The sequence below is a fragment of the Ammospiza nelsoni genome, chromosome 27 (assembly GCF_027579445.1).
Source record: "Ammospiza nelsoni isolate bAmmNel1 chromosome 27, bAmmNel1.pri, whole genome shotgun sequence".
Classification (NCBI taxonomy): Eukaryota; Metazoa; Chordata; class Aves; order Passeriformes; family Passerellidae; genus Ammospiza; species Ammospiza nelsoni.
Window position 1 is genome coordinate 4,729,933 of NC_080659.1, and position 12,556 is coordinate 4,742,488.

Sequence of the window (12,556 nt, forward strand, 5' to 3'; positions counted from 1 at the left end):
CACGATCCCAAATCCCCATCCACGATCCCGAATCTCCATCCACGGCCCCGCACCGCCCGCGCGGGCCCCACCCGCTGCCCCACCCCGAGCGTTGCCCCTTTAAGACCCCTCTCTCCCACCTCCGCTCCGCCCACCCGCCTCCCATTCTGCCCCTCCCATTGGCTGGCGGTGACATCAGTGGGTGTGGTCTGGGCGGTGGTGACGCAGGGGGCGTGGCCAGCGGGGCGGGCGGGGGGCGCCGAAGATGGCGGCGGCTCCGGTGGCTCCCGCGGCTCCGGCGGCTCCGGCCGCGGGGCCGCGCCGCTTCTCGCTGCTCGCCATCGTGGGCGGCGGCTGCCACCGGCCCGGCCTCAGGGCCGCCGCCCTGCAGCAGCTGGAGCGAGGTGAGACCCGCGTGATGCTCCGCGGGATCCTCCGGGACCCGCCCCGCCGGCACCGGAGGAGCCCCCCCCGGGGATGCCGCGCTCGGTCCCGTTCGGTCCCGGGGTGTGATCGCCCCTATGGGGATGCCCCGTTCCGCCCCAGCCCGCCGGGATCCGCCCCTGCGCCTTCCCAGGGTTTGCGCCCCGAAATCCCGAAATTCCCAGGATTTGCCCCATTTCCTGCCCCCCCCCCCCCCGGGATCTGCGCCCTCTCCTCCCCCTCAGCCCCCGCGATTGCCCCTCAAAAATCCCAGATCTGCCCCTTTTTCCTGCCCCCAAACCCTCGACGGTCTGAATCCTCCATCTCTTTATTCTCTCAAGATCTCCGGGATTTGCTCCTCCTGGATTTTCCCCCTCCAGGATCTTCCCCTTTCCCTGCGCCCCTAAATCCCCGGGATCTGCCCCTAAATCCCCAAGATTGACCCCACATTTTTTAAGGACCCCCCTCCAACCCCCACACCCCTCCCTGAGCCCTGCCCGGATTTTGGGGGGGGTCTCAGGCCGTGACATCCCAACGGGAGCAGATCCCAAACCCACATTCCCCACTCCATTGTCCCTTCCCTGTCCCAAACCTCACCGAAACCACCCCAAAAACGGCCCCAAACCCTTGTGCAACCCCGGTTACACCATCCCCCACCCATTCTCTGGCCGTTACCGGCAGCACCCGGCGCCACCCCAAATTTTTTTTGGGAATAAAATCTCAAAAATCCCTCCTGGGAAATCCTGAAGGTTTTTTTTTTTTTTTTTTTTCGGGTGCTGCACCTGTCCCGGTGCTGACAGGTAGCACCAAATCTTTTAATTCCTTAATTGGCACCTTTGAGGAGGCGTTGGCAGAGCTGTTCCGTGCCCTGGGGGGTTGGGATTTGGGATTTGGGATTTGGCAGAGCCAGGGTGTGAATCACAGCACAAGGAGCTCACCTGCCAGGCAGGTGTTGGCACAGGTGGGCTTGGAGACACCCCAAAAACACCTCAGAGGGGATTTGAGGAGGGGATTTTACAGGATATTTAATGGGGTCATTAAATTGGCATTGTGTGGGGGTTTTGGGGTGGTGCTGGTGGGGTTTGAGCCCCCCAAATCCCAAATTTTTATTGTTTTTCTCCTCAGGGATTCGCTCGTGGGACATTGACCTCACCTGCTGCAACCTGGACGAGCAGCTGAAGCTCTTCGTGTCCCGGCACTCGGCCACCTTCTCCAGCATTGTTAAAGGTAAAAAAATGGGGTAAAAAATGGGGTAGAAACTGGGAAAAAGGGGGGGAAAAGCTGCCAGGGAGGGGTGGTAATGGGGGTTGGGATCAGGGACGCTCCCTCCCTCCAGATTTTGTGGGAACAGGGCTGGCTTTGTGCCTCCCCCATCCAAACCCCGTGATCCCCATGTGAGGAGCTTCTTCCTTTTCCAGCGTGGAAAAATTGGATTTTCCACAGAGGGGTGGAAAGGGGAAAACGGAGCTGGGGCTGCTCCAGTGCCTTTTCCCCACCCTCAGCTGGATCCTGGTGAGTTTTTCCTTGTTGAGAGGGGGAAATGAACCCCAAAACTGCCATGGGAGCACCCAGAGAGTTTCGGGGAGTCTCCCTGTCCGGTTCCCTCCCCTCCCTGGGCAGGAAGGACACGGGAAATGTGTCCCTGGTCCTTCTTCCACGGGAAAACCGGGCAGTGCCACCGCCATGGGGACAAACTGGGGGGGCATGGCTGTCACCCCACAGGTCAGAGGACCCTCCACCACCGTGGGGATGTGCTGGAGACCCTGGTGCTGCTCAACCCTTCCGACAAATCCCTGTGTGACGAGGTGAGCTGGGGCGAGATGAGCCTTGGGGCTGTCCCCTCAGTGTCCCCTCTGTGCTGATGTCCCCTCTCTGTCCCCAGCTGAGGAACCTCATCACAGATGTGTCCCAGCACAAGCTGCTGGTGTTTGCTGGGCCCTGTGTGGAGGACACTGGGGAGCTGATGCTGCAGACCGGCTGCTTCTCCCTGCGGGATTTCATCCAGATCTTCACTGATAAGGAGGTCAGGGAAGGGGACAGGGAAGGTGACAGGGGGGTTTTGGGGCTGGAGCTGCTGTCTGAGCATAGAGCAGCTCCTGGGAATGCTGACACATCCTCCCCACTCCTCACAGGGGGGTCCCTGCAAGGTGTGGGGCAAAGCTGTGGGGTTTGTGGCAGGAAAATGGGCAAATCCTGGGGATTCAGGGGAGTTTTGTGGGGCAGACCCTGGGGATTCAGGGGATAGATGCTGGGAGTTTTGTGGGGCAGGTCTTGGGGATTTAGGGGATACAGATCCTGAGGATTTAGGAGGTACAGATCCTGGGGATTTAGTCAGGTAGATACTGGGAATCTGGGAATGTAAATCTCGGGGGCAGATGCTGGGAGTTTGGGGAGCAAATCCTGGGGGTCTTGGGGGGAAGATTCTGGGGGGTTGAGGGGCAGATCCTGGGGATTTAGGGGTGGAGGCTCTTGTAATTTAGGGGTGCAGTTCCTGGTAATTTAGTGGGGCAGATCCTCAGCTGCCAGCCCTGGGGGGCCACAGTCTCAGCGAGGGTGGGGGTCAGGGAAAGCCTCTCCTTGGGAGCCCCCATAAAAGCAGCAGGGGGGGCTGGCACCCCAAAATCCCCCCAAAAAGCAGGCAGCAGGTGTGGATCCAGTGGTTTAAGGTGTCCCACCCCCATGGGTCCATCCTGGTGGGCGATGGGGGTGACCCCGGTGTCCCCTCCCACCTGAAGCTGCCCCTCTGTGCAGGTGGGCGAGATCCTGAGCTCTGCAGACCCCTCGGCCAAGGCCAGGCTGACCATCAGCTGCCCCGATTTCGGGGAGTGGAGGGACTCGGGCTTGGAGCACCACAACCTGCAGGACTTCATCGAGCTGCGCTACAACCCCGGCTGCGTCCTGCCGGAGATGGAGGGGCTGGAGGAGTTCATGGAGTACCTGTCCGAGTCTCTGGAGCCCCAATCCCCTTTTGACCTGCTGGAACCCCCCACCATGGTGGGATTCCTGAAGCTCTCCAAGCCCTGCTGCTACATCTTCCCGGGCGGGAGAGGGGACTCGGCTTTTTTCGCCGTCAACGGCTTCAACGTCTTGGTCAACGGCGGCTCCAACCCCAAGTCCTCCTTCTGGAAGCTGGTGAGGCACCTGGACCGCATCGACTCCATCCTGGTGACCCACGTGGGCACCGACAGCCTGCCTGGCATCAACAGCCTGCTCCAGAGGAAGCTGGCAGAGCTGGAGGAGGACCCATCCCAGAGCTCCCAGGGCAACGGCGACTGGGCCAAGAACCTCATCTCGCCCGAGCTGGGCGTCGTCTTCCTCAACGCCTCCGAGAAGCTGAAGGACATCCAGGGCGACTCAAAGGTGCTGAAGAGCTGTGATGAGGCTGCTCTGACCCTGCACTACCTGGACAAGTTGGGCATCAGGCCCAACCTGCTGGCCCGAGACAGCGGCCCCCGCGCCGAGCCCACCGTGCTCTTCCAGAAGATGGGGGTGGGCCGGTTGGACATGTACGTGCTGAACCCCGTGAAGGGCACCAAGGAGCTGGAGATCCTCCTGCAGCACTGGTCGGGGAACGGCTTCCCCAAGGAGCAGGAGCTGCCCCTGCAGTGCCTGACGTCGGTGTGCGTGCTGCTGGTGTGGCACCCCGTCAGCCACTCCGAGAAGATCATCCGGGTGCTGTTCCCCGGCTGCACGCCCCAGGCGCGGATCCTGGAAGGGCTGGAGAAGGTGAAGCACCTGGAGTTCCTCAAGCACCCCGTGGTCACCAAGAATGACCTGAAGGGGACGGCGCAGGCGGAGAAGCCGCTGAAGCAGCGGAGGGCGGAGAGCAAGGAGAGCCTCAAGTCGGGCTCCAAGCTGAGCTTGGTGGAGGCCGCGGCGCCGGCGCCCAAGGAGAAGGCTCTGAAGGTGGAGAGGAAGGAGGTGAAAGCTGGGACCAAGGAGAAGCCAAAATCCCTGGGGGACACGGCCAAAATGGGGTCAGAAGAGGAGAAAGCCAAGGATGCCCGAGCCAAACTGGACTCGGCGGCCGAGAAGGCAAAGCAGAAGCCAAACAAGGAGAAAGCGGCACCCAAGAAGGAGCTGGTGGCCAAGAAGGAGGAGAAGAAGCCACCAAAGAAGGATGAGGGGGCCGAGGCCAAGGTGGAGGCCAAGAAGGAGGTGAAGGTGGTGAAGAAGGAGGTGAAGGCCGAGACGCTGAAGAAGGACTCGAAGGACAGCAAGGCTGAGGCCAAGGCTCCGGCCAAGGCTCCAGCCCGGAAGACGCCGGTCCCGGAGAGCCGCAAACCCCTGGCCAAGGCCGGCAGCATCAAGAAATCCACGCTGAAGAAAGAACCAGAGAAACCCAAGGCTAAAACCGCCCGGAAGGAGCCGGGGACGTCGGACGGCTCCAAATCCTCCTCCCCTGAGGAGATGCTGCCGGAGGCAGAGCGGGATGGCGGGAGGAGGAGGAAGGAGGAATCCACAGATGAAGGCATTGCCACGGCCGACAGCGAGCTGGAGCCGTTATCCCTGGAGAACAGGGGGAACCGACGCCCAGGGGATCCATCCTGCCTGGAGAACGGCCTGGAAGACCCCGAGAGCCCCCAGCGCCTGCGCTACCTGGAGAGCAGCCCCCTGCGAGCCGTGTGCCCCCCGTCACCCATGGCCAAGACCCCCAAGAGCGACCGCAGCGTCAACTTCGACCTGACGCCCACCGGGCTGCTCAACCACGGCCCCGAGGGCGCCGAGGATCCCTGCGGCAGCTCCGAGGAGAAGACCCTGGAGATGATGTCCCCGGCCAGCTCGGGGCCGGCCAGCGCCGGCCACACGCCCTTCCACCAGTCCCCGGTGGAGGATGGCGCCGAGGAGCCGGGCACCGGCGCCGCCCGGCAGCAGAGCGCGTGGCCGGCGGGCAAGGAGGGCAAGGAGGGCTCGGTGCCGGACAAGCAGGCGGGCTGCCTGTCCCTCAGCCCCTTCAAGGATGATGTCCCCGACGTGTCCCCCACCATCACCACGCCCTCACTGCCGGCCGAGGTGGGCTCCCCTCACTCCACCGAGGTGGACGAGTCGCTCTCGGTGTCCTTCGAGCAGGTGCTGCCGCCGGTCAGCGAGTCCCCCCCGGAGGACGGGCGGCGATCCCGCGCCTCCGGGGACACGCAGGAGCCTGAAGCCACCAAAGGAGGGCTGTCCCTGCCGCTGCGCCCGTGCCACCACCCGCCCTGGGCCGACGGGGATGCGGCTCCGCGGCCCGGCCGCCGCTCGGACTCGCCCCACGACGTGGACCTGTGCCTGGTGTCCCCCTGCGAGTTCGAGCACCCCAAATCCGAGCGGTCGCCCTCGGCCGCCGCCAGCCCGCGGGAGCTGTCGGACAGCGACCCCTCGCAGGAGCTGGCGCCGCCCCGGGGCCGGCCGGGCGAGACCCCCCCCACGTCGGTCAGCGAGTCGCTGCCCACCCTGTCCGACTCCGACGTCCCTGCGGCCACCGAGGACTGCCCGTCCATCCTGGCCGACGGGCTGGAGTCGGACGAGGACTCGGAGCGGCCGCCCCGCGGCGTGGCCAGAGCGTGTGACCCTCTGCCAGCCCCCCTGAAGGACCCGTGTCCCCTCCCTGCCCAGCCCGGAATCTGCATGGTGGACCCCGAGGCGCTGCCCCCCGGCCGCAAGGAGCCCACCAAGGTGAAGAGGACCCCGTCCCGCGTGGGCTCGGCCCCCAAAGCCGAGCCCCCCCGCGTCCCCTCGGCCAACAAGGCCAGGCCTGCGGCCAGCGCTGTAGGTGACAAGGCCAGGCCACCCCTTGGGGACAAGAAGGGACCGTCCAGCAGCGCCTCCAGCAACGCCCGCGGCGCCGCGGCCCGGCCGGCATCCGCGGCTGGGCGGGCATCGCCAGCAGGTACAGGCGGGTGGCACTGCAGGGTGGCGCTGCAGGGTGGCGCTTTGGGGACCTTTGTGACGCTGTCCCCCTGTCCTGGCAGGCACCAGGGCTGCAGCCCCCCAGGGACCCCCGGTGTACGTGGACCTGGCGTACCTGCCCGGCTCGTGGAGCGCCCGCACGGTGGACGAGGAGTTCTTCCGGCGGATCCGCGCGCTCTGCTACGTGGTCAGCGGCGATGACCACCTGAAGGAGGGCGTGCTGCGCCCGCTGCTCGATGCCCTCCTGGCGGGCAAGCACCAGTGGGGCATCGACATCCAGGTGGGTGCCCAGCCTGGGGTGAGGGGAGGGCTGGGATTGGCTCCCTCAGGGTGCTGGGGGGAGATAAAGTGTCCTGGGGGTCCCTTCCTGATAATTGGGGGTGACAAAGTGTCCTGGGGGTCCCTTCCTGATATTTGGGGGTTGACAAGGTGTCCTGGGGGTCCCTTCCTGATATTTGGGGGGTGACAAGGTGTCCTGGGGGTCCCTTTCCATTGCCAGGGGGTGACAAAGTGTCCTGGGTGCTCCTTCCTGATATTTGGGGGGGGCAAAGTGTTCTGGGGGTCCCTTTCCATTGCCAGGGGGTGACAAAGTGTCCTGGGTGCTCCTCCTAATACTGGGGGGTGGCAAAGTGTCCTGGGGGTTCCTTCCGAAAATCTTGGGTGTGACAAAGTGTCCTGTGTGCTCCTTCCTGATATTTGGGGGTGACAAAGTGTTCTGGGGGTCCCTTTCCATTGCCAGGGGGTGACAAAGTGTCCTGGGTGCTCCTCCTGATACTGGGGGGTGGCAAAGTGTCCTGGGGGTTCCTTCCGAAAATCTTGGGGGTGACAAAGTGTCCTGTGTGCTCCTTCCTGATATTTGGGGGTTGACAAGGTGTCCTGGGGGTCCCTTCCTGATATTTGGGGGGTGACAAGGTGTCCTGGGGGTCCCTTTCCATTGCCAGGGGGTGACAAAGTGTCCTGGGTGCTCCTTCCTGATATTTGGGGGGGGCAAAGTGTCCTGGGGATCCCTTCCCAATATTTGGGGGATGACAAAATGTCGTCGGGGTCCTTTCCCAGTGCTTGGGGGTGCCAAAGTGTCCTGGGGGTTCCTTCCCAAAATCTTGGGGGTGACAAAGTGTCCTGGGTGCACCTTTCCATTGCTGGGGGGTGACAAAGTGTCCTTGGGGTCCCTTCCAATATTTGGGGGGCTGACAAAGTGTCCTGGGGTTCATTTTCCACTACTAGGGGGGCACAAGGTGTCCTGGGGGTCCCTTCCTGATATTTGGGGCATGACAAAGTGTCCTGGGTGCTCCTCCTGATGCTTGGGGTGTGACAAAGTGTCCTGGGTGCCCCTTCCCGGCCCTGGAGGTGGTGACAAAGTGACCTGGATGCCCCTTCCCAGTGCCTGAGGAGGTGACAAAATGCCCTGGGTGCCCCTTCTGATGCTTGGCGTGTGACAAAGTGTCCTGGGTGCCCCTTCCCAGCCCTGGGGGTGGTGACGAGGTGGCCTGGCCGTCCCTACAGGTGACCTTGATCCCCACCTTCGACTCTCTGGTGATGCACGAGTGGTACCAGGAGACGCACGAGCGGCAGCAGGAGCTGGGCATCACCGTGCTGGGCAGCAACAGCACCGTGGCCATGCAGGACGAGACCTTCCCCGCCTGCAAGGTGGAGTTCTGAGGGGGCACGGCCCGGGTGCCACCCCCTGTCCCTCCTGTCCCTCCTCCCCGAGCCCCCCAGCCCTCTGTGAGCCCCCCAGAGGGGAGGGATGGGGACACCAGGGATGGGGACACCAGGGTGACATCCCCGCATGCCCACGCTCTGCACCCAGCCCGGGGAGGGGACAAGGGACCAGCTGGGGACACGAGGGGGTGGCAGGATGTGTCCCCCTCCCCTCCCTCCCAGCAGCGGGGCTGAGCCGTCCCCCACGGGCAGCTCGATGGAACAGGGTAAATTTTGGTGTTTTGTTGGGGTTTTTTTCCCCTTTTCCTGGATGAGCCACAATCCCCCCCCTCCCCAAAATACCCTCAAAGTGTTGGGGGAGGGGTTGGGTCTCCCTTTTTTTTTGGGGGGCACAAAGCTGGGACAACCTCGGGGTTCCCATCCCCGATGGGGTTGGGGTTATGGGGTTGTCCCTGCTGTTTTGCCCCACCCCAAAACATTGTGCCCCCCCAAAAAAAAACTTCTGTGACCCCCTCCCCACACCCCTAAATTGATTGTAACCCCTCCTCACATGCAGCATCCCCTCCATGGGCTGAGACCTGCCCAGCTCGCTGCACTGATGGCCCTTCCCTCCCCAACCCTTCCCCCCCGAAAATTTTGGGGTGGGGGATAGACAAAGGCACCCCCCAGCCCCTCATTTTGTGGGGGGGAGTGAAAAGCAGCCCCCCCACATCCACCCCCACCCCCGGGAGCTGCAGAAAGCTGTTCAGAACCAAACGTCACGTGCAATTTTTAAGGGGTTTTATGAGCTGAGAGCACCAAAGGGGGGGTCATGGTGGGGTTTGGGGTAAGGGGGGGACAGAATGTGACAACCCCCCCACCCCAAAATTCCCCCCCCCCGGGACAAACACTAACCTGTTTTTGTAGGAGGCTCCTCGATGGCTCTTTTTGTAATGACTTTTTAAGATAAAACAAAACAGAAAAAAAAGACAAAAATCGTGAAAACTCAAGAAACCAAACCTTTTTTTTGTTGTTGTTGTTGTTTTTTTTTTCAGGGGGGGTTTATTTATCTTTTCTCCCCCCACCCCCCCCCCCAATAAATGCCCTTGGGGGCTTTTACCTTTGATTGTATCGTCCTACAACGTGTTCGGGGAGGGGGCACTGAATGTTTCACCTTTAGTGCTTTATATCATTATTTTCTCAGCTGGAAGGGTTGGAGGATGCTGGGAGGGGTTTTTTGGGGTGGCTGGGGTGGTTTTAAGCCCCCCACAATCCCCCCAAATCCCAACCCCTGCCCGTGGCCACCGGCACACACTCCCTGTCTTGCACGCCACCTTCCCATTTGGCAATTGTGTGGAAAAAGAGCATTAAAGAGGATCATTCCCAGTGGGTCTTTGTGTTTTGGGTTTTATTTTTATTTTTTTGGGGGGGGGGGGGTCCCCATGGATTTGGGGAAGGGGTGGAAAAGGATGGGTTGGGCTCGGTCTTTGTGAGGTTTTTGGGGTGGGAAAGGGATTTTGGGGTTTTTTTTTTTTGGGGTGGGGGGGTGCAGCTGGTGTTGGGGGATTTGGGGGGGTCCGGGGTGTCGGGTGGGGGGGTTCAGAGGGGTCGGGGGGGGGGGGGGTGGATGCGCTGCGGTGCGGCAGCACCGAGGCTGAGGCTGGATGCGGGGTTGCCATGACAACGCCATCCCCATCCCCATCCCTGCATCCCAGCCCCGCCGCCCCCGGCCCCACCAGCAGCAGCAGCAGCAGCAGGAGGAGGAGGAGGAGGCTGCACACGCTGCCTTCAGCCCCCGCGGGTTTTGGGGGGATTTTGGGGGGGTTTGGAGCCTCCTCGGTGCTGTGGGGAGATCCCTGTGCTCAGCCCTGTGGGCAGCACGGGGCTGGCAGGACCAGGGGACAACAAAACCCCCGTGCCCACCCCAAATTCCCCTTCCCACCCCTTCCAGCCAATCCCAAACCTCCCCTTCCCCAAAATCCCCTCGTTCCCAGCCCTTTGCTCCAGCGGGGCTGTTTTGGGGAGGGGGCTCAGGGGGGGTTCAGGTGTCAACTCCGGGGCTGTCCCTGTGCCCCCAATCCCCTTCTGAGCCCCCCACTCTGCTGTTACTGCCCTCAGTGACTTTGGGTTCTGGGGAGGGGTCTCAGAGGGGGCTTCTCCGGGGGACGCGTGGGGACGCGTGGGGACGGTGCGTGGAGCTGGAGAGGGCTCTGAGCCCCCCGAGCCCAGCGGCGCTGCCGCGGTGCCCCCGGCTGGGCCTGGCACCGCCACCCGGGCGCGGTGGCACCTGCCAGGTGTCGCCGGGACAAAAGGCGGCGTAACCGAAACCGCCGCGTGACGTCCCCGCCGTCCCGGCTCCGGTGGCACCGCGGGGCCGGCGCGTCCCCGGTCACGGCGGGATGTTCGGCGCGTTCCCGACGGGAATACGGGAATGTCGCACCCCCGTCGGGAATGTCCCCCCCCGCCCCGCGGGGACGCTCCCGCAGCTGCGCCGGTGACAGCCGGTGACAGCCGGGCCATGAGCTCAGCGGGGTGCGAGGCACCGGCTGGCACCGGCGGCGGGTGTAAGCGGGGGGGACAGCCGGGCGCCGCGGGTGCGGTGACACCGCCGGGGTCGCGGGGGAGCCGCCGCACCGGGAGCAGCACCGGGAGCAGCACCGGGAGCTCGGGGGGCGGAGCGCGCGCGGCGGCGGCAGTGCCGGGAGGGAGGGTGGGGGTGACAGCTCGGGCTGGGTGACAGCCGAGGGACGGCGGCAGCTCCAGCTCCAGCGCCGCTCCCCGGTACCGGCGGCTCCGCTCGCGCATCTCCCCCCGCGCCGCTCCCGCCGCGCTTTGGGGCGGCGGCCGCTTTAAAAATGCAAATGAGCCCCCTCCCCGCGCGCGGCGCGGCGGCGCCTCCACCAATGGGAAGCGGCGGCCGCTGGCTGCGGTCACCGCTGCCGGGCGCGCCGGCCAATGGCGGCGCGGCTTGGCGGGAGGGGGCGTGGCCAGCGCCGCCTCCGGCGCGGTCCCGGCGCGGTCCCGGGGCGGCGGCGGCGGCGGAGCGGGGCGGGGGCGGCGGCCCCGCAGGTGAGTCCCGCGTCCTCCCCGGAGCGGGCACCGCGCCCCGACCCCGCGCCCCGCACGGGGGTCCCGTCCCGTCCCGGAGTGCTCCCGCCGCGGCCCCGCCGCGCTGCCTCCCGGCCCCGCCGTTCCCGCGCGGGTTCCCCCGCGCCGCCCCCGCAGCATCGCCCTCACCGGGATGCGCGGTGCATCCCCGCGCCGCCCCCGCCGTACCGGGGATCCCCCCCATCCCTCGCTGTGCACCGCGCCCCGCTGCACTGCACCGGCGCCCACCGTTACTAACGCCCCGGTTCACCGGCGCAGCCCCCGCTGGCCACGAGCCCGCTCCCGGTGCTGCGGGCGGCCCCCCCGCCGCCTCCCCGCGCTGCAGGTGCAGTGCTCGGTTCGTCGCTTTCCCTCCTTTTTCATTTTGGGGGTGCACGCCCCAAAAATAAAAACCCCCGCGGTGCCTCCCGTTCCCGGAGGGGTTTTGGGGTGCGCAGCCCCCCCGCATTCCCGAACCGGACCGTCCCCTTCCCGTCCCCCCGCGTCCTCCGGGGGGTCCCCCGCGCCCCCCGCTCAAGGTCACGGCTGCGGGTGTGTCCCGACCCGCCCGGTTTTGGTTTTGGGGCGCGGATGGGGGGGGGGGTCCCGGTGCCGCATCCCCCCCATCCCGCACCCCCCGTCCCGCTCGGGGACTCGGTGCCCGCGGGGACTTTGGCCGGCGGAGCGTTCGTGGCGTTTGCGGCCGCCCGGGACCGGCGGGGCTGGGGGGGTGATAGGGGGGGTCCAGCGGGCCCCGAGACCCCTCCGAAACCCCTCCCAGCTTTTCCCCCTCCCCCGTTTACCGGGGGGGCCGCGCTGAGCCCGCCCCGCTCGTGACACAGGTGGCGGAACCGGTGCGGAGGGACCGGGCAGCGGCGGGGGCTCCCAGCGGGTTTGGGGGCCCTGAGCCCTCCCTTGAACCCCTGCAGACCCCCGGCACGCCGAGGATGCTCGAGGGGGCCCCGCGAACCCCCCAAGAGCGCAGCGTGAGTCGGGGGGGCCTCCCCCGGTGGCGCCAAGCAGGCGCGAATTTTTGGGGTTTCCTGTTTTTCTCCGGTGCATGATGGGGAGCGGGTTCGGGGGGGCACAGCCAAGGGCGGGGGGCACAGAGCGGGGTGGGGGGCACATCTGGGGTGTGGGCACATCTGGGGGTCCCCCACTGGGTGCTGGGGGGCTCGAGGATCCCCAGCCCCGCGAATTTAGGGGGGGGGGGTGTCGGGATGCTTGGATCCTTTTTTCTGTGGGGGTTCCTGGGGGTGTTTTAGGGGAGTTTTTGGGGGGGCCTGGGGGGCACGGGCAGGGCCGGGTGTGGGAGCAGCCGCCGCCGCACGCAGCAGCCGCTCATTTATTATTGATGTGCGTATCTGGTGTCGGGCCCAGCGCCGCCCCGGGGCCCCCCCGGTGCCCTCCCCGGTGCCCCCCCGGTTACCCCCGGTACCGCACACCTTGGGGAGGGGTCGCTGTGTGGAGCTGGGGGGGGGAATCCTGCGGTTTCCATGGCCACGGGGCTGCGTTTTCCCGGCAAAACCGATAAAAA

General features: G+C 65.2%; 1 protein-coding gene across 1 annotated transcript; it reads left to right on the top strand.

Moving 5' to 3' along the window:
• The first annotated feature begins 244 nt into the window (after positions 1-244).
• MAP1S (microtubule associated protein 1S) lies at positions 245-8,929 on the top strand. Its single transcript, XM_059489793.1, has 7 exons — positions 245-383; positions 1,528-1,629; positions 2,125-2,207; positions 2,285-2,425; positions 3,154-6,271; positions 6,354-6,571; positions 7,795-8,929. Exons 1-7 carry the CDS (start codon positions 245-247, stop codon positions 7,948-7,950), a joined length of 3,957 nt encoding a protein of 1,318 aa, XP_059345776.1. The 3' UTR covers positions 7,951-8,929.
• Positions 8,930-12,556: the final 3,627 nt, after the last annotated feature.

Bases quoted from the DNA above. Each gene is read 5' to 3' on its own strand.
- MAP1S (XM_059489793.1), top strand. From the start codon at position 245: ATGGCGGCGGCTCCGGTGGCTCCCGCGGCTCCGGCGGCTCCGGCCGCG. The intron at 2,208-2,284 runs GTGAGCTGGGGC...CTCTGTCCCCAG, and splicing joins ACAAATCCCTGTGTGACGAG to CTGAGGAACCTCATCACAGA. The intron at 2,426-3,153 runs GTCAGGGAAGGG...CCCTCTGTGCAG, and splicing joins AGATCTTCACTGATAAGGAG to GTGGGCGAGATCCTGAGCTC.